Below are 26,317 nucleotides of genomic sequence, written 5' to 3'. Positions count from 1 at the left end.
AGAAAAAAACTGGGGGTGCTCAGCACCCATCAGCCACAGTTGTTTGGTGGGGCCATGGAGCTGGCTAGCTGCTGCTCAGCTGTTTGTTGGCTGTCAGAAGGCACTGCGGGGCGGGGCGGGGGGAGCCAGCACAAGGTGAGCGGGTGTTGGGGGAGGGGGCGGAGAGGAGCAAGCGAAGGGCAGGGGGGCGGGTCTGGAGAGGGGGTGGAGCAGGGACTGGAAGAGGTGGAGTGAGAGCAGGGCCTGAGGGCAGAGCCAGGGTAAACTACCCACCAGGAAAAATAAAAGTCAGCACCTATGCCTGGCAGCACAGCTCCATTGCTGCCCGTGGCCAGGACTGTCCCTAGGACCGAAAGCTGTGTGGATGGGGGGGTATCACGGGAGAGAACATAGCCAGTTTCAGGCCATTCATTTTCACAGGTAATCTGCTTTTGAATTGAGGGGGAAGATGTGCAGTCTCTCCAACACTCCTGGCCAGCCCTACTCCTGCACTGCGTGCCCCTGCCTCCATCCCAGTTAGTCTCTACCCCTTTCCCAGCATGCAGCCCTACAAGAGCACCCTCCCCGGGTTCCCCAAGAGGAGGGGAATGGCAGCGTAAAGACAACGGACCACATTCCCCTTCTGCATGAACACAGAGGTGACCTGCCTGCTGGTCTCCCCAATGTACAGCTCTAGGGGTATAATGCTATCATAAGAATGGCCATATTGGGTCAGACCAAAGGTCCATCTAGCCCATCAATCCTGTCTTCTGACAGTGGCCAATGCCAAGTGCCCCAGAGGGAAAGAACAGAACAGGTAATCTTCAAGTGATCCATCCCGTCGCCCATTCCCAGCTTCTGGCAAATAGAAGCTAGGGCCACCAGCCCTGTCCATACTGGCTAACAGCCATTGATGGACCTATCCTCCATGAACTTATCTAGTTCTTTTTTGAACCCTGTTATAGTCAATATATATCCCTTTGAGTGAGAAAGCAATAGAAGGCTGTGAAAGGCAGAGGCAAGCCACAGACAGAACAGACTGAAAGTGTGTATCAGGAACACAGGCTCCTCCCAGGGGCAAGGCCTTACAAGTAAATACCAGCGAGTTGGGGCTCTAGTCTGAAGATTTATGGAGGTGTGGACAGGAACCCTTCACTCTACATGGCTTCATCCTGGCAAAACCTTAGGGACATACTTGCAGGAGTTTAAATTTAAACACTGCCAGTACTAATATTGACTTTACCTGCCACTCCCCTCCAAAGGGGATGGCTGGGGTCATCTCAGCTAAGAGACCAACAGCAAAAGAGATCTGGTTGGAGTCTATGTAATTTAAGCAGGAAACTAAGCAAAGATGTGAAAAAAAGAGTAAGATGCTCAGCCAGGTGAATGCCCATAAAAATGTAAGCTGCTTACATTTTAATCTGCATCCTAAACACAGTGTCAGTGGGGCTCCTAAAAATAAAACTGGTAATGTGATATTAAGGTAACCAGAGCATTTATCTAAAGTCTGTTTTGCTGAGCCTGGCACAGTGTTATAAGTGACAAAGAGAAGCATTAATAGTGGACCTAATATACACAACCAGGCTGTGGGTGGTTTGACACAAACTATGTAAACTGTACTTACAGATTAGGACGTTATTGAACAGAATTATCAGGGTGGAAGCATCACTTAGCAACTACTTATGGCCAATAAACTGGGTTTCTGTCGTGTTTCAATTCAGCTACGTAAAGTGGTCACGCATCCATTGCCAAATGCTCCATAAACCAGTGGGCAGAGTAGAAACTGCAGTAGGATTCAGGTGGAACAGTAAACTATAAAAATTGATAGAAGGGCAGATTGCATTTCCTTATAATTAAACTAAGCAGGCTCATATAAATAGCAAAGAAAAGTGGCCCCAAGGGCCATAGTAAGCAAAGGAAGCACAATCTGACAAGCGTTTATTGGCTTGATGAGATGGTCAGCGAATGGCATGCTAATCATGGTTATAAAAAAAAAAAATCAACCTTCCATAACACCTGACTGAAATGGATTCAGTGACTATCATGACCCTGCTGAGAGGTCGAACACTAAAGTGTGACAGAAGCTGAACCTGCTGCCATTAGTAAACGATTACATACCCTTACACTTGCTGTCTACACACTACACTCTGAGTCCTCACTGGACTTTTCCAAACTGAACAAAATGAATGAGATGAATATGCAGTCAACTCTTCTCATTTTTCTCCAGTAGCTCTGATAATTAGCATAAAGGCCAAATAGGTCAGCGCTTATGCAAGCGAGCTTCTTCAGACAATGGGACTGACAAGGTTCACCCTCCATACCAAACAGGATCAAGCCCTTTGGGCACATAGTTAACTTTCCAGCAACTGTGTGTCTTTGTGTAACAAATGCTACAGCTGTAGAGAAATAGTAAGAATTTAGGGTTTAATATTAGTCTTTAGACAAGCATTGCAAAAGCCTATGACAGCACCTAATATTAAGATATTGAACAGCTATTCACCTTTTTGGCCACTAAAATCAGGCTAAGGTACAAGTCTGCCTGCAGTATGAATACTTTGCACAGTAGCAGACATATCTGCAGCAATAAGGCAGTCAGTTCCCAGCAAAGTGCCTTTGAACATCTTGAGATCCTAGCAAGTGCTTATATTTTTTTGTTTGCACAAGCCCTGTACTCTTCTTGGTAGTTTGTTGGTGTGAACGCAAGTCAAAATGCCTCATTTCTATTCCGGAAAGCTCAACAGCTTTCAGGTGGCTTGTCCATTTATTAAAGGACTTGATTCCCCTCCTGACGAACACTTCATTATGGACTGTGAGCTGTACAGCTCTCTTAGGAGGATGGTTGTGGGATCTCATGCAGCAGTCACATAACTACTGATTGACCCTTCTGCACAGAAGCTCAGATCCATACAACCCAACATTCCAGTACTACAGTAACAAACTATAGTATAGTAATGAACTTTCCCAGCCATCGTTTTCAAAGCGACTCCCACAAAGTCAGAACGTCAAAGCCTTCATAATAGGAAAAAGAAGAGGAGTACTTGTGGCACCTTAGAGACTAACCAATTTATTTGAGCATAAGCTTTCGGGAGCTACAGCTCACTTCATCGGCTGCAGCTCACGAAAGCTTAGACTCAGATAAATTGGTTAGTCTCTAAGGTGCCACAAGTCCTCCTTTTCTTTTTGCGAATACAGACTAACACGGCTGCTACTCTGAAACCTGTCATAATAGGAGTCATTCTTCATTTTAACAGTAGAGGGCAGGGTTTACTCTAGGACGGGCAGGTCAGTGTTTGCAGGCTATTCTCTGTTCTCTTCCTTGTCTAACAGATTAAAAAGAAAAACAAACACTATCATTTGCAAATGAGGGTTGCAGAATCCAGTGTCAACATGTTTCTTGTTCCTTTATTTTTAAATTTAAGAAAAATGTATTAAGGATCATTGGAAAAGCAAAAGATTTAGTAGGATTCCTTCATAATCATTACTAGCTTTCAGGGGAAAGAAAAAGAAAAAAAAACCCCAAAAACGAAAACAAAAAACCTTAATCCACAGCAAAACCAGAACTCCGCTGATCAAAGCAAAGCTAATGTTGCCTTAGGACACTTTCAAAAGTCTCCCATTATTCCAAAAAGGACAACGCTTGTTATGAAGGAAAGCGCTGACAGAGCGTTAAAAGATTGAAGACGCCATCATAGCGAAACTGGCACTGTCACAGTGAAGGTCTGATTTAAAAAGAAAATGCTGACCTGCAAAATGCTTGGGCAGTTGAGCAGAGCTCCCTAGACATTATCCCCTTGGTAGAGAAGTGCCTGGAAGGGTCTGTACGGGCTCTGTAACTACTCAAGGAGCCAGAGAAATCCGACTTTCTCCCTAGAGCATCCGTCACTGCATGCAGTATCTACCCACCTTCCCAGCTTGGTGGTCTTATTGTCAGGACCCAACAAAACCTGCTTTAGATCAGGCCTTCTGACTTGAGGGGGTACACTGGTTTGACAATGGAAGGAGCCTGACCAGGATTTGCTTTGTTAACTTAAATGACACTTTTCAAGGACTCTGTCCTCAAAAAATATAGACTGTCAGCCGTGTTCTTTCCCATAATTGTTCAAAGCACACGTGTTGGGTGTGGAAAGCGTCCACATGATTCACAAAGGAAACCATCAGTCTCAAGGGGTGTGTCTGCCCATTGGAGTGCAATGAACTATAGGCAGACATGCGGACAGAGGGCTATACTCCTTTCCTAATGGTAGGTTACATTCTCCCATCACATTGCTAACAGGTGAACATGCAGAGCTCTTCTTTGATGAAACAATACCACCAAGTGTCTACAGTTTTTCCACAATGGGGAACTAGAGGGGGAAGAAGCCATCTCAGTTCACCCCAGGCTCATCATTCTTTGTCCATATACCTTGTGGATGTGGATAAGCAAAGAGTACAATATCACAGAATACACTGCCTATTCCGAGTATTATTAAATGAGCAATGTTAATATTCTGGGTAAGAAGTTCTACAGTATCAGAGTACCATTGTTTAGACCAAAGGGAACATAATAATGAAGCTATAGATATTTAAAGGGTTAATCGCAAACCTTGTGCTCCCTACATTTGCTCTCATAATACATATATATTAGTTGCAAAGTCTATGCAAAATTTCCCCATTAGCCCACACAAAAGCAAGTGCTTCCAACACTCCAGGGTTTTTTGTGGTTTTGTTGTTTGTTTAAGTTAACAGAGGCAAAAGTTAGACTTGAAAATTGAAAGCCACAATATCTGGCTAGCACTGCTAAAGTGGCTGGACAGGTGTTGTGAATGACTCATCCTCCTCCTGTGCTGGGAGTTAAAGGCAACCATATTTCAAAATTGCTCATAAAGATTTTACATATTGCTTTCCATGTGCCAAGCATGGCACAGCAATTATACTAATTCACAATCCTCACAGAAAGCCTGAAAGGTAGACCACGATCAGCATTTGACAGATGGGAGCACAGGTGCAGAGAGATGAAGTGACTCGCCCAAGGTTATAATAGTAGCCACTGACTCCTTCCCTGCAGAGATGTGGCATGATCATGTGTAATCCTAACCCTAATCAACTGACTGGAGCCACACTATAAACCAGGGATGGATTTACCATGAAACAAACAGTGAGGTGGTACAAGGCCCACAACGACAGGGGGCCCCCCAAAATGCAGGACACACATCATCTGACAACCTGCCCCCGAGTCCCGGCCGGCAGCACAGCCGGGCTCAGGCAGGCAGGCAGGCAGCCTGCATTCCGTGGCCGGTGGCCCCATGCTGCTCCTGGAAGCAGCTGGCTGTTGGCATGTCTCTGCACGCCCCTAGCAGGAGGCGGCGGGTCCGCGTGCTGCCCCGCCCCAGGCAGCATATGGAGACCTGCTCCCCCCCCCAAAGGGGCACGCAGAGACATGCCAGCAGCAGTGCAAAGGTGGCTCCCTGCCTGCACTGCCTCCCTCCCTCTGTGTCACGCCACTCACAGAAGCAGCCGGCATGTCCATGCAGCCCCTGGGGGTGTCTCCGTGCATTGCTCCCACCCCGAGCGCCAACTCCGCAACTCCCATCGGTCGGGAACTGCGGCCAATGGAAGCTGTGGGGGTGGCGCCGGTGGGCAGTGGCGCACAGAGACCACCTGGTTCCCTCCCCGCCTAGGAGCCGCTGCCAGAGGGGTGTGCTGGTTGCTTTGAGGACCGCGCTGCTCAAGGTAAGTGCCGTCCCCCTAACCGCTCCCGCTCCCCAACCCTCTGTCCCAGCCCAGAGCCTGCACCTGAACTCCCTCCCAGAGTCTGACCCCCTGCAACAATCAAGGTACCTCACTTTATTTTCATTTACTTCCTATTACTTATAATAGAGGAGGAGGAGGAGGAGGAGGAAGAAAAAAAATGAAAAACTGAGGGGAGATGAGAAAATGTTGTTTCTTGGCTGGGTCCGGGGGCAGGGAGGAAGAAATGAACCTGCACACAGGGCCCCACTAACTCTAAATCCGCCACTGCCATAAAGATTGGCCTCTTACTAGACTCTTACTTACTAGAACTCCTATGTGTTAGACTTTTATTTGAAAGGCCACACACTAGCTGATCCAGGTTTAGAATTTGTGACTTCCTGATTCCTAACTCTGTGCTCATGCTTCCCGGCCACCTTGTCTCCAGAGAAACTATTTATTTTGCTAACAGTCAGTGAGGCATAGGATAAAAATCTGAACAAAAGCAGAGATGCTAAGGCAAGATATTAATCTTATAGTTATGCAAATACTTTGAGGTGTCTAGATCATGTCTCTAAGGCCTAGTGAAGTCCTCCAGCTTCTAGAAATGGTAACAAAAGGAGAGGATATGACTATTTCTGCCAAATCTAAATGAGAACCCATTGGTGATCCTATTCCCCTCCTGCACCCAAGTAGTCTTGCATAGGTTTTGAGGTGAGTTATAGAAGGCTCTTGGGGTCCTGTTTACATAGTTTTCTTAGCCTTGAGTGTAGCTCTTCTGAGCAGTGCAAAATTATAGCTACCCTACATTTTTAGAACAACGACTGCAGTAGCATTGTCAGTGGAGTTTCCACAAAAGAAGAAACAACCCAATCAGGTTGCAAGATGACTGCCTATTCATTTCCTAAACATCTCTCTTCACAAGGAGACTAGCTGGGCTAGGGCACCCCTCCTGGACAGAGAGCTTTTCATCTCGATGGCACTGGGATGAGTCTGGCCCAAATGGGCAGTGGTTTGGAAAGCAATTTAGAAGGATTTATTGGACTGTGTCCTCTCAGTGTCTCAGGTGTCCACTCCACCAAACAATTCTCCCGCTTGGGAGCCTTGCTAACAGTTGAGACACCAGGACATGAATGAGCATGGAGAATGAGTCACTCATGCTGAGGCAGTCCCTCCATGTTAAGGTTTAGCGGCCAGAATGGTGGAGGAAGAAGATAGCTACACAAGAAGCAAGGCAATCCTGTGGACAAGAGACTTCAAGCACCAGTACTCTACTGAGAGCATAAATGCGCCCCCTCTCCCCTACACCCATGATCTAGAACCTTGTCTCAGGGGAAGAATAGTAGATTTAAGAAAACCCTTGTTGTATGGCAACTAAAACCAGACTATAATGTTTAATTTACTCGCAGCTAGGATTGCCGATTTTGGTTGGACATATTCCTGGAGGTTTCAATCACATAATGATCTTTAATTAAAGATTAAATTCCTGGAGACTCCAGGACAACCCTGGAGGGTTGGCGACCGTACTGGCAGCCGAGAACAGGTTGTCCTTGCTCTGCTTCTCCTAGGTTTTTTTGTTTTTTTCTACTGCAGTATGAGAAGGTATTTTTAAGGGCCCAGATCAGCACCAGTTTTGCTCTTGCATTGATTTGAATTTATTACAGGCTAATGAGACCTTTGTGAATTAGAGTGAGTAATGGTATTTTTAGCTACAGGAAATGAATGGCAACCTGACAGGTACAGGGGATTGGCCCTGAAGGACGAGACCTCAACTCGGGGGAGACCCTTATCTAACCCAGAGAGCTACCCCCTTGTTCAGCTACCCCTGAAAGGCATGACCTGGCTGGAGGATGGACTCTCAGAAAGGCCAGATCACTGTGGTATCAGAGCAGCTGTCCACAGGGGCACCAGGAGTGAAGAGGATCTGCTCCACCCCACCAGACCACTGGGGGGCATCTGTGGCAAGTGAGCCCCTTCACAGTTGGTGGAGAATGCAGGCAACTCATCCAAATCTGCTAAAAGCATTTGGGCAGACTATGCCAGGTGGGGCTACCGGACAGATGGATGTGGAGAAACTGTTCAAATGGCTGACATAACCAGCCGCAGCAGGCTATGCAACCACACGAATGACAATACCAGGTGTTGCAACAGATGGCTGCCTAACAGCAGCAACAAGCAGCCCTCCAGTTACAACAGCAGCAGCTTGTCAGAAAACTGGCTGCACAGCAACAAGAGCAACAGCCGTGCCTTGTCCAACAGACATCGGATGCTCACATTGTTGTGGCCCCTGATGACTAATTCCCTCACAGGAACACTGAGCTCATCTTCACTCCCCACGATCCCAGTGAAACTCAAAGATGAGACCAGAGGATGACTGAGGCTTTTCTAGTTACATTTGAACAAGTGGTGACAGCTGCACAGCAGCCTCCCATACACCGGGCCATTTCGCTGGCTCCATATTTTATGGGGCCATCTCAGGCTGCCTACAGGGGACTCGACCCAGTGGCCACACAGGACTATTTTGTATTAGGTTTTGTATGTAATATCCAAATATCAGCATCGCTTTTGCAAAGAAATGTATCCACAGGGGGCCCTGCCCCAGGTGGTAGCCCAGAAGTGAAGGGACCACTGTTGGCGCTGGCTACAGCCCAAGAAAGGTGGCAGAGCCAGTCTTAGTAGAACAATTCACCCAGATACTGACCTGTGACCTGCTAAAGGTCAAAACAAACTTATCAGTTTGTCACCTCCAGACAGATGGCTTAGTGGAATGGTTTGCCAAAATGCTGAAAGATGGTAAAAAAAATTTGGGATGTCAGATCCTCACCATTGACCAACTACTTCCCTCACTATTATGTGTCATATGAGAAATCCCACAAGCTTTCACTTGATTCTCACCGTTTGAGCTACTATACGGGAGACAGCCTTCTGGCATCCTAAGCTTCCCCTAGGAATTGGGGAGAAACAGAGGCCCCAGGCCACAAACATGGTCCAGTATGTTCTTCAGATTGCATGAGAGGCTTAAGTCTTTAGGCAATCTCTCAAAAGAGAGCTTGATGAGGTCCAAACAACTCAAGAAAGGGCGTACAACCAAGGAACCCATCTGTGTGTCTTTAGGCATGGTGACCAAGTGCTGTTATCCCTACCAACTCTGGAATCTAAGTTGCTGGCCAGATGCTAAGGACCATTTGCGGTAGTAAGACAAGTTGGACCAGTGGACTCTGAAATCTGACAGCCAGGAGAGGAGATATAGCTGGGTCTCTCTTTTGCATGTTAACCTTTTAAAGACTTGCAAAGTCAGAGCAGGACAACTACCACCACCTTATCCTCCTGACCCTGAACTAGATCCCCAGTCACCCAGAGTTCAGAGATCATACAGACTGAGAAGATCTCCAGACTGAGCAAAAAGCCCTGATATAATGTTTGGTTGAGTCTTTATCCTCTGTATTTTCAGCTCTACCTGGACAAATCTACTTGACGTACCATACAACCACAGAATAAGAACAGATACAAGAGACTCCTCAGCCCTTTTCTCAGAAAATATGAGAAGCTGTCCTGGAGGAATAATAAGCAATACTAGACATGAGTGGAGGAGTGCCATTGTGCTGGTAACAAAACCAGATGGCATGACATGCTTATTAACTTTAGAAAGCTTAATGCAATATCAAAATTTGACGCATACCCAATCCCCAGGATGGACAAGCTACTAGAATGCCTAGGAACAGCCAAATATATCATCACCCTGGATTTGTCAAAAGGGTATCGGCAGATCCCTTTGACACCTATATTCTGGGGGAGAGGGGGAGGAGAAGAGGGAGAATGGAGACAGCCTTTACCACTCTGTTCAGCCTTTACCAGTTCCACACTACACCATTCAGCCCCCATGGGGTAGCAGTGACATTTGAGCAATTTATGGACCAAGTACTTAGACCATATGGACAGTACACAGCAGCATCTTAATATCATCTATTGGCAGAACTGGGGCAACCCCATATGAAGATCACAGCCATGCTGCAGGCCCTCAGATATAGGACTCATGGTGAACCTGGCTAAATGCAAGATGGGGAACTAAGAAGTCATGTATCTGGAATATATAGTAGGGACAGCCCAATTCCAGCCGTTAGTCACAGAGCTAACAAGACTTAATGCCCTGCCCCATACAAACAACAATGAAGCAGGTGCAATGCTTCTTGGGATTGGCAGGGTATTATAAGCAATTTGTTCTAGAATTCACCATGATTGTAGCCCCTGCTCATGGACCTTACCAAGGACAGTTGTCCCCAAAAGATTATCTGGTCAGAAGTCTGCGATGCAACATTTAGAACCTTAAATGGTCACCTCTGCTAAGAATGGTACTCCTTAACCTGGGTTTTTCAAAACCCTTTATCATGCTGGCAGATGCTTCAGAAGCAGGAATCCAAGCAGCCAGACAGAGAAGAATGCCTAGCCCTCTGCATAAAGTCAAAAGAGGTTCCCTCAGGAAGAAATTTACTCAGTCATTGGAAGGACGCTTGGCTGTGAAGTGGGCTATGGATGCCTCCAAAAAAAAAAAAAAAAAAAAAAGTATCTAAGGGAACATTTCTCTAAGTGACTGATCAAGCTCCATGAAAGACACCAATCCTTCAAGAGTGCTACAACCATACAACTTTGAGGTGGAAAAGGTTTGCTGAGCTGCTCCACAAAAGGTGGAGCAGCTCAGCAAAATGCAGATTCCTCCTTTCCCCCCCACAAAGGGCAGAGAATCATTTGTTGAGGACAGTACCCTGGGCCCTGTTTTGATGGGGGAAAAGTATCCAGTGTCACCTCAGTCCTTGAAAAAATCACGGAGCAGGTCCTCAAGGAATCAATTTTGAAGCACTTTGAGGAGATGAAAGTAACCAGGAACAGTCAGCATGGATTCACCAAGGGCAAGTCATGCCTGACTACCCTAATTGCCTTCTATGATGAGATAACTGGCTCTGTGGATGAGGGGAAAGCAGTAGACGTGTTATTTCTCAACTTTAGCAAAGCTTTTGATACGGTCTCCCATAGTATTCTTACCAGCAAGTTAACGTCTGGGCTGGATGAATGGACTATAAGGTGGACAAAATGCTGGCTAGATTGTCAGGCTCAATGGGTAGTGATCAATGGCTCCATGTCTAGTTGGCAGCTGGTATCAAGTGGAGTGCCCCATGGGTCGGTCTTGGGGCCAGTTTTGTTCAATATTTTTATTAAAGATCTGGAAGATGACGTGGATTGCAACCTCAGCAAGTTTGCAGATGACACTAAACTGGGAGGAGTGGTAGATATGCTGGAGGGTAGGGATGGGATACAGAGGGACCTAGACAAATTAGAGGATTGGGCCAAAAGAAATCTGATGAGGTTCAACAAGGACAAGTGCAGAGAGTCCTGCACTTAGGACGGAAGAATCCTATGCACTGCTACAGACTAGGGACCGAATGGCTAGGCAGCAGTTCTGCAGAAAAGGACCTAGGGGTTACAGTGGACAAGAAGCTGGATATGAGTCAACAGTGTGCCCTTGTTGCCAAGTAAGATCATTGCCAGCAGATCAAGGGACATGATCATTCCCCTCTATTTGGCATTGGTGAGGCCTCATCTGGAGTACTGTGTCCCGTTTTGGGCCCCACATTACAAGAAGGATGTGGAAAAATTAGAAAGAGTCCAGCAGAGGGCAACAAAAATGATTAGGGGGCTGGAGCACATGACTTATGAGGAGAGGCGGAGGGAACTGGGCTTATTTAGTCTGCAAAAGACAAGAATGAGGGGGGATTTGATAGCTGCTTTCAACTACCTTAAAGGGGGTTCCAAAGAGGATGGATCTAGACTGTTTTCAGTGGCAGCAGATGACAGAACAAGGAGTAATGGTCTCAAGTTGCAGTGGGGGAGGTTTAGGTTGGATATTAGGAAAAACTTTTTCACTAGGAGGGTGGTGAAGCACTGGAAAGCGTTACCTAGGGAGCTGGTGGAATCTCCTTCCTTAAAGGTTTTTAAGGTCAGGCTTGACAAAGCCCTGGCTGGGATGATTTAGTTGGGCTTGGTCCTCCTTTGAGCAGGGGGTTGGACTAGATGACCTACTGAGGTCCCTTCCAACCCTGATATTCTATGTGACAGGGCATACAAACCCTGCAACAGTAAGGAAGGGGTTAAGCAGCTACTTTGGGCCCAGGTAGTCCCACGCTGCCACACCTGCAAAGTATGCCTGGTTTGGAGGAGGTCAAAAGGGGAGCAGGGCAGCAGGCCTACATTCTGAACTCCTGAGGCCTGACTCCAGTGTGGCTAAACTCAAAGGAAAGAGGCTTGGGAATTGTAGAAGGTTTGAGACTTTGATTTCCCCTTATTTGAGGTCTTCACTTTACTCGTTGGAAGAGGGGTGGGTAGGAAGTGATCCAGGGAGGAGCAGTATAGCACTTTGGAAGTGCAGGACATAGCCACCTACCCTGGTCCCTGGATTAGAACCTGGTGGAGAGGGTGGGGCCAGGTTCCTCTAACTCCTCAGGGATCCACTTCTGCCTTTGGAACCCCTTGTATGGGGAGTCTATGGGAGAGAAGACCCTGAAACCTCAACCCAAGGATAGACCCAGAGGGCTATGCCCATTGGTTGACTTTACGAGTCCAAAAGGGGCGGACATAAAATGCGTGACCTAGCTGGAGGGCTGACACACAGAAAGGCCAGATCACCACGGGATCTGGGCAGCTGTAAACAGGGAAGCCAGAAGAGAAGAGGACCTATCATGCCCCACCTGGCCACTGGGTAGCACCTGGGCTGAGTGAGCCCTGTCACCATCCCCTGTCCTTTCTCTGGGTCCGTTGTTAAGAACTTCTCTTTCCCAGAGTATATTACTATAGCAGGTTGAGCCATTTTATGGAAATTGTCCAATTTCACTGAAGTTCTGATGAAACACAGGCATGGTTACCCCTGAAGCCTGCTTAGTTTCCTGCCAACCTGTTTGCCCACCCACCTCCTCAGCAGTTTGGCATGCAGCTGAAACCCATACTGGTCTTGCCAACAGTTACGGTGGTTTTTCTTTCTTGCCCCATAACTAACCCTCACAGCATCTGATAGGTAATGTTTGCACAGCTCTTAAAATGTAAAGCATATACTATTAAAGTGTAATTTAATCTGAATTATAACTACTGTAGAGCCTTAGGCTACTTTTGAAACTGTAGGAGTCAAGATTTCCTTTAGGCTACATTCCTCCAATAAGTATCTGTTTGATGAAGCTACTGTAATGAAAAAAGCGTTCCTGGTCAGGTAAGGTGACAGATTTGACCAGGTCCATCTCAATTTCCTCTCAGATTCTTACAGGAGATTCTTACCTTTTCTTTCATGCAAAAGTTACAAAATGGCCTAATGAAAAATATACTTTATTGGAGGCCAGATACCGGTATTCGAATCCTAGCATGTCGCTGGGAAAGCCACCACACACTGGGCAATCACTTGTCTGTCTCCTTACCTTGTCTTGTCTATTTGGACTGTAAAATCTTTGGGGGCAGGGACAGTCTCTCAGAAGGTTTGTATAGTGCTTGATACATTGGGGCGGTTAGCTGTTGCTATCATACAGATTATTTCCTTTTAAGGTCTAGGAGTTCTTAAACTCTAATTTGATTTTCCTCTGACATGGGCGCGCATCAGGGATATCTCCGCTCAAGTTAACTGAGTTACATTGGAATAAAACTAGAGTAAAGACCTCAAATGAGGTCTACTTATCAATCTCAGCCTTCCCTGAAATAAAGGCCAGTGTAGTGCAGTTAGGCTTAGCACTGCCGTCTAACCGCAGTGCACTATTTAGACTTCCATGCAACTGTAGCTTCCTGTTTAAAAAAACCTACTTGCTGCAAGACCGACCAAATTTAATCTGGACTTTTGATACCTAAGTGCTGGATCAACTTTTTTTTTTTTTTGGAAAGTATCAATCTAGTCTGTCAGTACAATAGCATTGGCCATAGCAGATTTCAACACTAGCCTAGCTAGAGCAGTTCAACATAAAGCCCACCATCTTAATATAAAATGGAAATAGAGCAGCACATATTGACAATTGTGTAACCCTTTCAGTCAGACAAGTCTCACCTGAGGAAATCTAAATCAGAGGTATCTTCAGGAAAAAGCAAATTAGCCTCCAGGCCAGCAGTCTCACATGGCTTAACACCTCCCTTTCCCCTCCACCCGCAACATTTGCCCAAACTCCAAGTAGGTTCTCAACAAAACAGAGCTGGCAGTCTGTGTATGTTATACTGAATTTAAGTGTATATCCATGTACTGTATGGACACAAGCATTTAAAAAAAATTTAAAAGAATGGTACATATTCTCTGGAAAAGAATATCACAATGGTTGTCTGTACCTCCATGCTAGTATTGGGGTCAAGGTCATCACACTCTGATTCCTCGGAGCTGTTGGTCTCCTTGTTTGGCAGCATGAAGAGGAAGAAAGAAGTAAAAGGTTAGAATAGAGATTGGTTAGGCTGCGTGAGCAGCAGCAGCCGACTTGCGAGCAGCATGAAAGTGTGTACTGGTAAAGGAAATGCTTTAAAAACAGAAAAAGTCAGCAACATGCTTTTGCGAAAGGAGAGGTAACAATCTTGTGACAGTTGTTTAGGCAATAAAAAAAAATAGCAAAGAAAGCCATAGAATGAAGAGTTTGTCTGCCAAGCTAGACCAGCTACTTCTTTGAGTCTGGATTCTTGGCTACCTTACATCTTCTGTAAAGATTTTATATCTGTGCAAACCTGGGTTTTGTTTGTTGCAGAAAATTTTACTATGAGAATTTGCTTGTCCTTGTTGGGAGAAACAAGCCCCATATAGGTGCTGAGGAGGCTCCTTTATCATCTTTTACAGGGATTTGTGCTTGGACTTAGAAAATATTAGTCATGCAACCATAGCAGAAGATGGATCTTAAACCATAGTTCATCTTTCCCATATTAAAATACATCCTCCTACCATTCCCCACCCCCATACACACCAAGATCCAGGCTGGTCCCCATTCTTTTAATATGGGAAAAGGGAGTGGTTGAGGACACCTCCCCAAAACACTTGGCTGTGACCCCAAAGTTGAAAACCCTGTTAGTTTAAGACAGAAGGTGAAATCCTGGCCCTATTGAAGTGAGTGGCAAAACTCATATTGACTTCAATGGTGCCAGAATTTCACTCAGTAGCTTTCACATAGGCTGTTGCCTCACTATCTGGTATGATGCAGCTCCAAGTTTAGCCAGGGTAAAAGGAGCAAAAACAAAAAAAAACCCACACTGCTACCCACATTTTGCATTTCTTCCATTGCGCATATATATTTAATCTTATAAATATTTTATAAAAATGAGAAATAAATACTTACTTGTAGTTTGGATGCCAGAACAAAACAAAAACAAAAACAAAAAAACCACCAAACCAAACACAAAGGCTGCATTTTATTTTGCATGCAAAATCCTGTTAGCATGGGAACTACCAAAAATTATAGAATTATAAACAAAAATCAAAACGTCACCCCCCACCTCTCTGAGAGAGGATGGCAGAGGGGGTGAGGAGGATGGGAAGCAGGAGAGTGGCCCACGGCTTTGGATGGCCTTACTCACTTTAACAGAGACTTTGTTGCCCAGAATATCCTTGGATTTACGTGGCCCATTGGATTCATTTTTGCCACTGCTCTCCTTTTCCGCCCGCTTTCTCATGCGCAGGGTATGCCATGAACATGACTTCCTGTTGTACCAAAAAATGCACCAATCAAAAGGCAGCTCATGGCAGGGAAGGAAGGATGTGGAAAAGGGGACCAGCAGCTACATTTGTGAGTACTGCAATTCCCTAGAAAGTGAAAGCCACCAGGAATGCATCTATTTCAGTTTCAGCAATAACATTTATTTGAAAAAATTTCAATAGTTCTACCAGCAGATGTTGTGCCACATTTGCTGTTTTAATACATTTAGCAGAAAGCCAGTTCCCTAGATAAATAGGGAACTGGGCTGCCTCAACTTCAGATAATCTATCAGGCTTCAGGGACTTTAGTGCTTGCATTTGTCACAAACGTTTCTTGCTGAAGTGTCAATTCAATTTAAATCTTGTCAATTCAAGCAGTGAAACTGATGCAAATGTGATGGGAGTGGGTCTTAATGGACTGATTTGATACAGCAAGTACAAGAGTTCAGAAGTTCAAGGTGGATCCCTCAGTGTTGCTAAGAACATGAAAAGCTAAAAAAAACCATCAAGTAGTAACTAGGTCATTAGATTTCCAAGAGAAGTAGTTTCCCAGAACTACAAGCTTTGCTATACTTCTTGGGGCCAAGAATTTCCTGTTAGTTTAACATGGTTGCATTTTGTCAATCCAATTGTCTGACATTATCAAATCTATATTTGTTGACTAAACAGAATACGGAATTAGTGATTTCCATGTCCAACCCCTATTTACTGTCCCCATGACCTTATCCTTGGAAAAAATGCCATGGCACCCTTTACAAGAAAAATGCTGTGGAGACAAGAGAAAAATCAGATCAGATCAGACCAGACATCAAATTAAGAAAAAAAAAATCGGTTTAAAATATGGATTTAATTTACTATCACAGCAGAAAGTTTGCCATTTGCAGGGTGTGTGTTTATTTTTTAAATATTCACCTAAAGCAGAAAGTTCAAGAATAGCAGTGGAATGAGCTGGGACCCAGGTCAGAAGCATTATGCTACATCTGCCCACCTTTAAAGCATGCAAATTTATTTGCATGTTTGAAGCCAATGTTTGGCTCATGTCGCATCTACAGTACCTTGACACATTTTATAAAGAAAGTTGCATGTAATCCAATGATAACTTGTGATGCCAATAAAATATGACATGTTAGGATCTGAAACTCCAGAAACAGTAGACATTCTGTATTCCAATTCTTAAGTGTTCGTGTGTTCATTATGCTTTGGCATCAGATTAGACTAGTACAGTAGGTCACGTCAAGATTAAAACTACAGACCTCTAACAGCGTCACCAGTACAAGACTAAACTGGTTTATGTTAACTGAAACTGTGTCCACAACCACTTTTAGAGAGTGTCCACACTACAGCAACACAAACAAGGTCACGTGCATGGTGTCTCTGAGAACTAGTTATGGGCATTCACATCCAGTGAAGAGGAGCACCAGAAAGGAGCAGCATTCTATAAACTGCTCACATCTATAAAATTTGGCTGGAAATCTTATGACAAGATTCTTGCTTGGGATATTTTGGAACCTCTAGGCGAGATCCAAATTGGATATGCAAAGCAGTGGGGAGTTATCCAAACACTGCAGAACTCTCACCAGAATTCAAGTTTAAGCTTTCTTTGAAGATCTGGAGGGAGTCAGTGGTGGGTTGATGGGTTTCTCTCCCCTTACCTCCAACTGGCTGAACTATGACCAGCAAGATCAAACAAACAGAGTAGGGTGTGAACACCGTACTGTAACTGCTTTAGTATGGTTTATGGATAGACTAGTCAGACAGACTAAGTCGTTCCACCCCACTTTTAAACCATATTACATAGCAACATAGATAGAGCAGTAGACGACACCCACAGCTGGCCATTGTTTTTGTTTTATAGGACACCCATTAGAGAGTTCAGTCAAGCAACTATTTATTCCCAGAGCATGAAGAGAATATTTGAGATCTAAATCTCAAAAAGGGAAAAGGAAAAAGTGCAACATGTGCTTCATTCACGACAACAGTTTTTGTTTCGTTCTCTTTGCGGAAATCGTTGCAGAGTACGACCGCACAGGAAGCTTCAATTGGACATCACTTATTGGAAAAATCTAATGCTGTTGACAAAATATAACAGCACCCAATTCCACACCAGTGCTAGAGAAGAATGCAATCAAGTCTCTAGCCATCAGAAAGATGCTAAATAATTCCGTAGGTTTAGTATACATTTCAGACATGTTTTGACCAGGAGCATTGATCTTTTATAACAATACAGGTAAACCCAATACCATTGACACAACTAACTTCGGCAGAATATATATATTTTTTTTTTAAAAGGCTTTGTTCGTCCCCACTTCAAATCTACACCTTGAGGCACTCATGTGAGATAAGATTTAGCATCCATCATGCTAATAAATTTTAAGATATTAAAAGAAAACAGGTATTACTAAACAGGGTTGTACCTTCTGTATTTAATACCAAAAAACCACTTTCTTGCATTTAGTCATTTCAGATTGACAAATTTCTAAAAATCAGAAAAAAATATCCACACATTTGTTAAATAAGCAACAAAACATTATAACAAAAAGAAAACAAAAGGGTCAAGCTAGTCCTTTTTAACCTCATTAAAACATGCTCATGGTGAAAATTTATTTTACATATTTAAAATAGTACATTTAAAATTATTAGTTACATTACAGGTACAATGATGAACATTGCGACTATCCATTATATTGCACAACCTGACTTCATCAATATGGGTTTCTTTAAATAGTGCAAAATACTTTATACAGGAATGTACTTAGAAGGGGGTCTTGCCAACAAAAATTTTACAAAAGTTACCGTGAACAGAAAAATGTCAAAATAAAAGATACAAGCTGTACAAAGAAATTGCCATAGACAACAAAAATCTCTCCTCCTTGAGAAGCAGGCCTCAGTCCAACACAAGGCCTGATTTTTTGCTAGAAGCTGTTATAACCAATATATATATATAATTAGTAACTTAATACAACATAAATATAAGTCCAGTCCAATCAGGTCCATGTTGGTGTAAAATGGATCAATGTAAAACATGCCTTTAAACTCTTTACAAAGTATAAACAAAAAAAATCAAACAAAAATAACCAAAACCCGAACTATCCAACATGGATGCCCCATGCTGTGGGTTGAGCATTCAAAGTTTGTTCCAATGGCACTGTAGAAAAGAAAAAAAAAAAGCCAGCAGGAATTCCCTACCATTTTTTTGTTTTTTCCTCAAAAATCCATACACTGCTCCCAGGGAAGCCAACATGGCACTTACTTGATGCTTCCGTCGCTATTATCTGTAGTGGATTTAGTGAGGGGAGCCAAGATATTGCCTGGAATCCATCCTTCAGCGGCCGGGGAGTGGTCGTTCGCAGGCTGGTACACCAGGAACATGTTTTGCTGGTTGATGGCAAGGATCTGAACCACCTCGCCCTGATTCACGCAGATCTCATTCTCCTTCAGTGCATAGTAATCTTTGATTACCACCATGGAAGAGGTCCCATTGCACCCTCCCAAGTCACTCTGTGAAGGGGACAACAGAAATTCTTAGAAAGTTGTGTTGCTGGGGAAGAAGTAAGAGTTACCTTTTTTAGGAGCAGCCAGGGAAGAGTTTTCAGACTAGTGAAGAAAGGAGGGTGTTTTAAAATCCTTAAATAATTATAAATTTACACCAGAAGAAAAAAAAAAATCTATAATTAAGAATTTGAAGTTATCTAGTAATCCAAATACCCTCAGAATTAAAGACAGAGTCCTGTTTCCTATCATAATTCACATTTGGTTCAATAGTAGTTTTGTTCTAGGAGTGCTAAGACAAGACTTATTTGCATTTTATTGTAGCAAAACCATTCTATACCAGGATGTGGGGAAAAGAGCAGTGAAAGCTGATATCTGAATGTGAAATTAACACTCAAGAGCCATTTCACAATGGCAGGTACACATCACACAGTAATTTGACTTGCAACAACAGCTTTTAGTCCCTGTCAAGGCTGCATTTGAACCAGTGCTGATTTGGTGGCCTATGGGAACTGGAGTTCATGAACTCAGCTCTGTTTGCAATAGTATACATCACAGAGGAAACCCTATCTCCACAACTGGCACTCGTTAGCAGCCTCACAGAGGACAAGCACAGAGCTGATCTTCAAGTCAGGGTGCTAGGCATATTGTTCCAAGATTGAGGTGGAAGGTTTTATGGCAGCTGCCTGTGCTGTAAATGGAAATTCAGTCACCAGGGTTGTGAACACCACACTTTTCATGAGCCTTAAGTTTTCTTACAGTTGTAAGTGTTTAAGTTGTGCACATCTTTGATCTTTAACCACCTATTCTGCTGTGCCACAAGTTTGGCAAGCTGGTTTCTACTGACCTGATTAGCTCATAATCTCATGGATATTCCATGATACAAAGAAAGATATGCTTGAATATAAATGGTGAACAGAGAAAGTACCTTGTTTTGTTCATATTTGTCCCCAGGCTGGTGGTGTTCATACCCTGCACTGCCATTAGAGGTAGATATCTTCAGGGGTGGCATGGATGGGTTACGGCTTGTAGCCTTTGAAGGCTTCTCAGACCCTACTGGAACAGAAGAATAGGGTCTGCTGTTGGGCTGAGACACCCTACTAGCTTGTGGTCTCATTACTGCCGAGGTACTTTCTTTGCGTTGATACTCTATGGGCGACTGTAGGGCTGCAGGAGAGGAAGAGAATTAGATGTACTGCTGCTTGTGACACAGCGTAGCCGGATGTGCAGTCCAGGACTTGCATGATGTCATTTCAATTAAACCGATATTGCTTTCAACGTCAATCCAAGGGATACTCAGCTGCATCACACATGGAAGAGCATTTACATTTAGACATCTTGAGACCACCTCGCAGTACAGGATATAATGATTCAACACAAGAGAGACTCGTCTTACTGCTATGATGGAGTTGCTTGTCTAATGCTACATCATGCTGAGAAAACTTAGTCCTTCAACGGAAACAAACAAGTTCACATTTTAATTTCAAACAGCACATATATCAGAATGATTCAGAGTTCCCTTATAGGTACAAATGACAAAACCTAAGTATGTAGTGTGTATTTATTGAAGTACTTGACACCCAGGCCACTAAGAGTTACTGGCCCCGTTACACTCTGAAAACCTCCTGCTCACAGAACCCACCTATATAGACAAGAAGCCATGGCTACGAAATTATCACCAAATGTAGTTTACTCTGGACCTGGTTACATCTTTGTGTAGAACCACAGAGTTAGAAGTGACTGCAAGGGTCATCTAGTCTCACCCCCCTGCCAAGGTGTAGGATTTGTACATGATCTGTAACTACTTTGATGCAGGGCAGTTCCTGGAAACTGCCAACTAGGCAATTGGTGTTGATGGCATCAGAATGTTAACCTTAGTAAGGGCATCTTCTGGAGATGAATGACCAGCTGAGGTTAAGAAAGTTTGTGGGCATGCCCACAAGCTAAGTCAGATTTTGCAAACCCAAAATAGTAAGTCTGGGAGCAGGAGAAGGTGTTTAGCTGTGGAGAGATTGGAAAGGAAATAGCTGTGTATATTTGAGCTGGTGGGGAGCAGAAAAGATTGGGTTTTCTGAGGCAGTAGGGGAGAAAGGTTGGGTTGGCAGATTTGAGGATAGGAGTCAATGATAAATGATGGTGTAGGTGGGGAACTGGCAGGTTAGAGGTAGTTTGGAGGGGGAGAAGTGTGGAACTGGAGAGAAATGTAAAGAGGTTGCACTTTTCTCAGCCTCTCTTTTACTGAGAAATATCCTAGTTGATCATTCTGAAGGGCTAAGGGGAAGGAAAGAGGGGACCCTTTTTTTCCTGACTTCATCCCCCCCTCCCAACACACACACCCCCTCTTTTCCACTTGAAGAGTTGATCAACCTACAGGAGATGGTAAGAGGCCCTGTGACACAGCTTGTATCTAGAGCCCCACCTGGTATTATTATGCACCAGCTATCACTGTGAACTGGCCTCAGACAAAAGTTTAGGGGCAGACTGAGCTCACAAATCTTTCTACACTTATTGCCATTATTCAGAAGAGGGAAGAGAGGAAGAGTCACCAGGATCGAAGACTAGAAATTCCTAAGTGTATGCAGCTTCAATGGCTCTGGACAGATCATTCCTAGAGAATCAGTACTCTGTACATTGGTCATTCAGACTGTAAACTAAATGGAATGCGGAGAGACTAATTCAGCAATGGGAAAATGCAGGATAAAGTGTCACAGATCAAATTAATCCGATCAAGAAAACACAACAGAAGCATCCCTCCTAACACTGAGGAGATGAAAAACCTCACAAGGGATAGACACAGACTCCAGCATTTTTACTAAAAATGGGTTGGGGGTGGGGGGGAGAAAGGAAAGGAATAATTTAATTCAAAAAATAAAAGTCTCAGATATCTTCCTTTCCTCTGCACACTTTACATTTGAGAGAGAGCCCAGTTCTGCAGCTGCTCTCTGCGTTAGTTCGACTGAACTGATGGTGAGATGACAACCTTTGGAGTTGCTGCAGTGCAAAAGGGCAATCAGACCCATATAAAAAAGTCAGTTCAGCTAACCAAACCCTTCAGGCGCCCCAAATGTCAGACACATGCAATGCTCTGCGCTCTCCCAGAAGCACAGCATCAAATGTTTAAGACATTCAGATTTCTTGGGGCAAATTTTTGTTTTTACAAACACCTAGCCTGACAGCCTCTCCATATTAGGGGTGCAAGCTGAAGGCCAGGCTACCATTCTGGAGTGAGTGGATTCTGATTATGGCCTCTGAGTGCTACTATAATTTACAATGTTGAGTGCAGTTAACAGGCATCAGGAGACATGACCTTGAAAAAGCAAGGAAGTTTTGTGAGGCTTTCACCACAGATATGTCCCAGCAGCATGCTACTGGGGAGAGGGATTTGGCTCTCTGGGATAAAGCCTGCCTCTGAACCTGGCTAACACTACCAACCATACACTTTAGCAGGAAATCACAAGCGCTGCCAGAGTCAGACCCCACTAACCACAGTTGTTCCTGGGCCAGCCAAGAATTCCATGGAACAGTTAACACAGCATGGAGCTGTACAAACTTTTCTGGACAACTTAAAAGGTCTGAGGATTATGGTGGCATTATATGCCTTTCCCCCCCCCGTCCCTCTCACCTGCCATCTAGATTCTCCCCATCACAATGCAGTCCCTGAATTAGGTAGACAGATCATTGCATGGGGTGGGACTGTACAAGCACGTGAGCCTTTCCTCTGCAAGAAAAAGGGAAGATCAATATATCAAGGATTCCTCTACATGAACTCTCAAAGGGACATGGCCTGGCCTTGTGCCAACAACTACTTAAAGATAGGAAGCTTGTATTCAGGTTTCTGCTTGAGATATTTCCTTATGAACCTGAAGGTGAGTGTTTTTCAGCAAAGACAACATTTGAACATCATAGATTCTGATTAATGCAGAAGACACTGTCCAGAGATAGACTACGTACCATTTAGGAAGTCTCTTTGTGTGTCCAGAACCTGATTGATGTCCTGTATCCAAGCTTGCTGAATTTCAGGATTGGCAGCCTGTAAAATGACTCGTTCTGAAGTTTCCCGGCTCATAAGAGCAAATTTACAGGGATCATCCTCCACTATTTCTTCAATGATTAGATAGTTCATCTGCAATAAGCCCAATGAAGCATGGGTTACATTGGAGAAGGCTCAGGAGCATTCAAAGATAAAGGATTTCACTAATTTCCTGAACATAAATTAGCTTAAACTATCATTTGATTACTATCAGGAGAACAAAATGCCAATGTGCTTGAAGTTCCAGACAATGTCTAATGAAGGTCTAGCATCCTAGAGGCAGATTTTTCAGGTTTAAGTATCATGCCTCAATAGCTCTCCCAGATCTCTCAACATCCATCTGCATGGTCTTGAGTTACAACTTCCTTTGAAAAGGTAACGTGATCATGGTTGATGGGTCAAAAATAAGCATAACCTGAAAGTGACATTAAAAAAAAATCCTCCTAAGAACTAAAACACTCCTGCCCCACAAAAACCCTACCATCCCTCTAATACAAGGGCTGACAGCAATGTTTACATCAGTGTTTCTCCTAAGGAGAGTAATGGGAACTCAGTCATTAGACACTTAAAATTGGACTGTGTACAAAGACATACTAAAAGGAATAATTCTCCACTGATGATCCACTGGTATTTCCCCTCTGATTATTCTACCACCTAAGTCACTTGCTGTGCAAAGATTCCATTAGGCTATGATCCTGCAAACACTTTATGTGCCTATCTTTGACTTTATTGTGACTACTCATGTGTCTAAAGATAAGCATGCAAGTAAGTGTTTGCAGGATTGTGTCCTTCATCCAGGATGCCGCTAGGCCTGTTAAACATTTCAGGTGTCTGTGAAACATGATGTGAACATGCACGAATGATTAAAAAAAAAAACACACTTCTGATCTGTCAGCTTTAGCCATTCTTGCAAGCAGGTACACCGCTGTTTTACTGTACAGCCCACAAAATTAAAGTAGAGAGGGGATGGGTGGTGCACCATCCAGCTAATGTATTTCCTATATGCATATCAGTGAGGTGTTGAGCATCCATGTACAACATGCATGAACCAGCTCAAAGTGATGTCATCTCATTTTCAGTTCCCCAAATACATAAAAATTGCCTATCAAGTGAATAGGGAAGAAATTCTGCAAATTAACTCAGTTTAAAAGAAAACCACCACCACCACAGCAAGCAGAAGAACATCACGCTCCACATCATTCTAAGGGCAGGTCTTCACTGTAACAGTTAGCCTAGATCGAGCAGAGTAAACTCAAGCTAGCTCAAGTGAGGACTGTTCCATACTGGGAACTTACATTGAATAGCTACATGTCAGGGGTCTGAAAAATCCACACCCCTGAGAAATGGAGCTATGCCCACTTATATTCCCAGTGCAGATAGCATTTGGTCCATGGAAGACTTTTTCCGTTGACCCAGCTACTGCTTCTTGGGGAGGTGGATTACCTATGTGGACAGGAGAAGCCTATGCAGTGTTGCCAGCGGCCAGCCAATCCACAAGAGTGGTGATCAGACCACAAAACCATTGCTGTCAACTCAAGCTACAGAGTGATTGTATTAGAGTGTTAGAACACACCAGCATCTAATCAAAACCAAACAGCTACATCCTCACTTGAGCATGAGTAGAGCACTCAAGCTTCAATTTACTCCCCGATGGGTTGCTAGTTGACGCTTAAAGCGCCACTTAACTCAAATTAGAGACCTGTGCATGAACAGGAGTTGGGTTGGGGCAAAACTGGAGTTATAGCTCAAGCTAACAATGTACCAAAGACATGCCCTGAAGTGCAGTTTAACTGGAAGCTATCAGATAGCCCTAGGCCAAATTTGCTTCTTTTGGCATTGGTAGATATATAGAAAAAAAAATCTAAACATACAACGCAAGAATTGCTTTTTGCAGAGAACCTATATTTTCACACTTTCTAGAATCACTACCTATGGAGAAGTCAACTTTCCCCCCTCTAGATTAAAAATTAGGGCTCATTCTTGTCACTTGATGTTTTTCTCCCCACCTCACCCCGCCCGCAACCAATGGAAGGGGGAAGGTAGGAAGTGATTTTAAAATTAAATGGATTTAAAGACATCAGGATTTACAACTTTGAGATTTATAGTTTAATGTTTTTGGGTTTTGTGTTCTTACGAATATTTCCACCTGGAATAGTCTCTCTTGCAACACTAAGTAGGCCAATAAAGTAATAGCAAAGATTGACGATTAAGGCCCCCCGATTCAGGAAAGCATCCCTATTAGGGTTAGGCATGTGCTTAAGTTCTGAATTGGGGTCCAAGATCATTTTGGGTCAGTTTCCCCTCCTCCACTCCTAGTTAAGATAAAATTAGCAAGCCCCTTCTCCTGCTACCATTAGTTCTTCAGTAGACCCAACTCTTATTCATGCCGAGCTCCAGGCAACAGATGTTAACTGTTCAGTAGCTGACTTTACAAGATATGCAGCAAAGGGCAGATTTACAATTGTTGTCCCTATATTATCCTTGGTCCATATTACTGAAAATTAATGGGAACGCTCTGCAGACCAAGGTCTACATCTGGCACTTGAAGACTGGTATGCCTAAAAGTCAGGCCAGATCACAGAAAAGTCATGGTTAAGTATCAAACTCTCATCAAATAGGACTCTCATTTCTTACCTTTATGCTTCTCTTAAACATGTAGCCTGGTGTTAAAGAACCTTTCCTAAGAAGTTCACTAAAGATGACTATTTGCTCAAATAGGAAGACCCTGCGCTCCTTTGGCCGAGACAGCCCTCCAGAATCCTGCTCAGTTACATAGAATGTATCCTGCTGCAGCAGCTTTCCTTGAGCAGTCAGCTTGCCCTGAGAAATAGAGAAGTTGCCAACTTAAACACACACATGGGTAAGAACAAAATCACAGAGCCCAAGGGCTGATCTGCTAATGTTCACATATTCTGGGGTTTCCAAGGAGCACTGAATTTTCAGAAAGGCAGAATTCCTCTGGACCTGACACCAAAGAAGTCTTTGCCTTCCTTGACAGGAGTTCACTCAGACTGCTAACACAGCTGTTCTTGATTCTCATGGCCACCAACTGCGTTTCCAAGATAGAAAATGCCATGTCTCCAATGGAATGTTTTTATACCTATTTCCAACTATATTCCCATTATAAATTTTTGAGCTACTATTTAAGACACGCTAAACCTAATTTTTGAGATTAGGCATTTTACCAGGATTAGCCAATTCCTGCGTTGAATCGGTCAATGTGGTACATCATTCAAGAGCCCCCTCTGAAGCTGTACTGGTGCTCATACCCTCATGTCGAGCTACCTCACTCAAGGATTTGGGTTATCATGCTAAGCAGCAGAGGAGTCTGGATGGGAGACCACTCGTTCTGGCAGAGAAAATAAGTCTGCAATTCAAGCTTTGAGAAGCAGTAACAGGCCTCAGATTTTGATGCCTGTATAGGATTGTTCCAT

At 43.8% G+C, this 26,317-nt stretch overlaps 1 protein-coding gene across 9 annotated transcripts in view; it reads right to left on the bottom strand.

Annotated features, from left to right (window-relative positions):
• The window catches only part of KALRN (kalirin RhoGEF kinase), a 766,757-nt gene that overhangs the window by 31,416 nt on the left and 709,024 nt on the right, over positions 1-26,317 (bottom strand). For 6 of the 9 annotated variants that reach the window (XM_074967163.1, XM_074967166.1, XM_074967164.1 and 3 more), the window contains 6 exons: positions 25,518-25,703; positions 22,805-22,976; positions 19,782-20,020; positions 18,615-18,862; positions 15,247-15,370; positions 14,023-14,082 (listed from right to left, as the gene is read on the bottom strand). In XM_074967163.1, the coding sequence (XP_074823264.1) occupies positions 14,023-14,082; positions 15,247-15,370; positions 18,615-18,862; positions 19,782-20,020; positions 22,805-22,976; positions 25,518-25,703 (1,029 nt within the window). Of the gene's footprint in view, positions 1-14,022; positions 14,083-15,246; positions 15,371-18,610; positions 18,863-19,781; positions 20,021-22,804; positions 22,977-25,517; positions 25,704-26,317 lie in introns of those variants that run through there. The other 3 variants (XM_074967170.1, XM_074967172.1, XM_074967171.1) reach the window with 1 other exon arrangement.

Source organism: Natator depressus, chromosome 11 (assembly GCF_965152275.1).
Source record: "Natator depressus isolate rNatDep1 chromosome 11, rNatDep2.hap1, whole genome shotgun sequence".
NCBI classification, from domain to species: Eukaryota; Metazoa; Chordata; order Testudines; family Cheloniidae; genus Natator; species Natator depressus.
The sequence above is the reverse complement of the archived record's forward strand: the minus strand, read 5'-3'. Positions and strand labels throughout refer to the sequence as shown.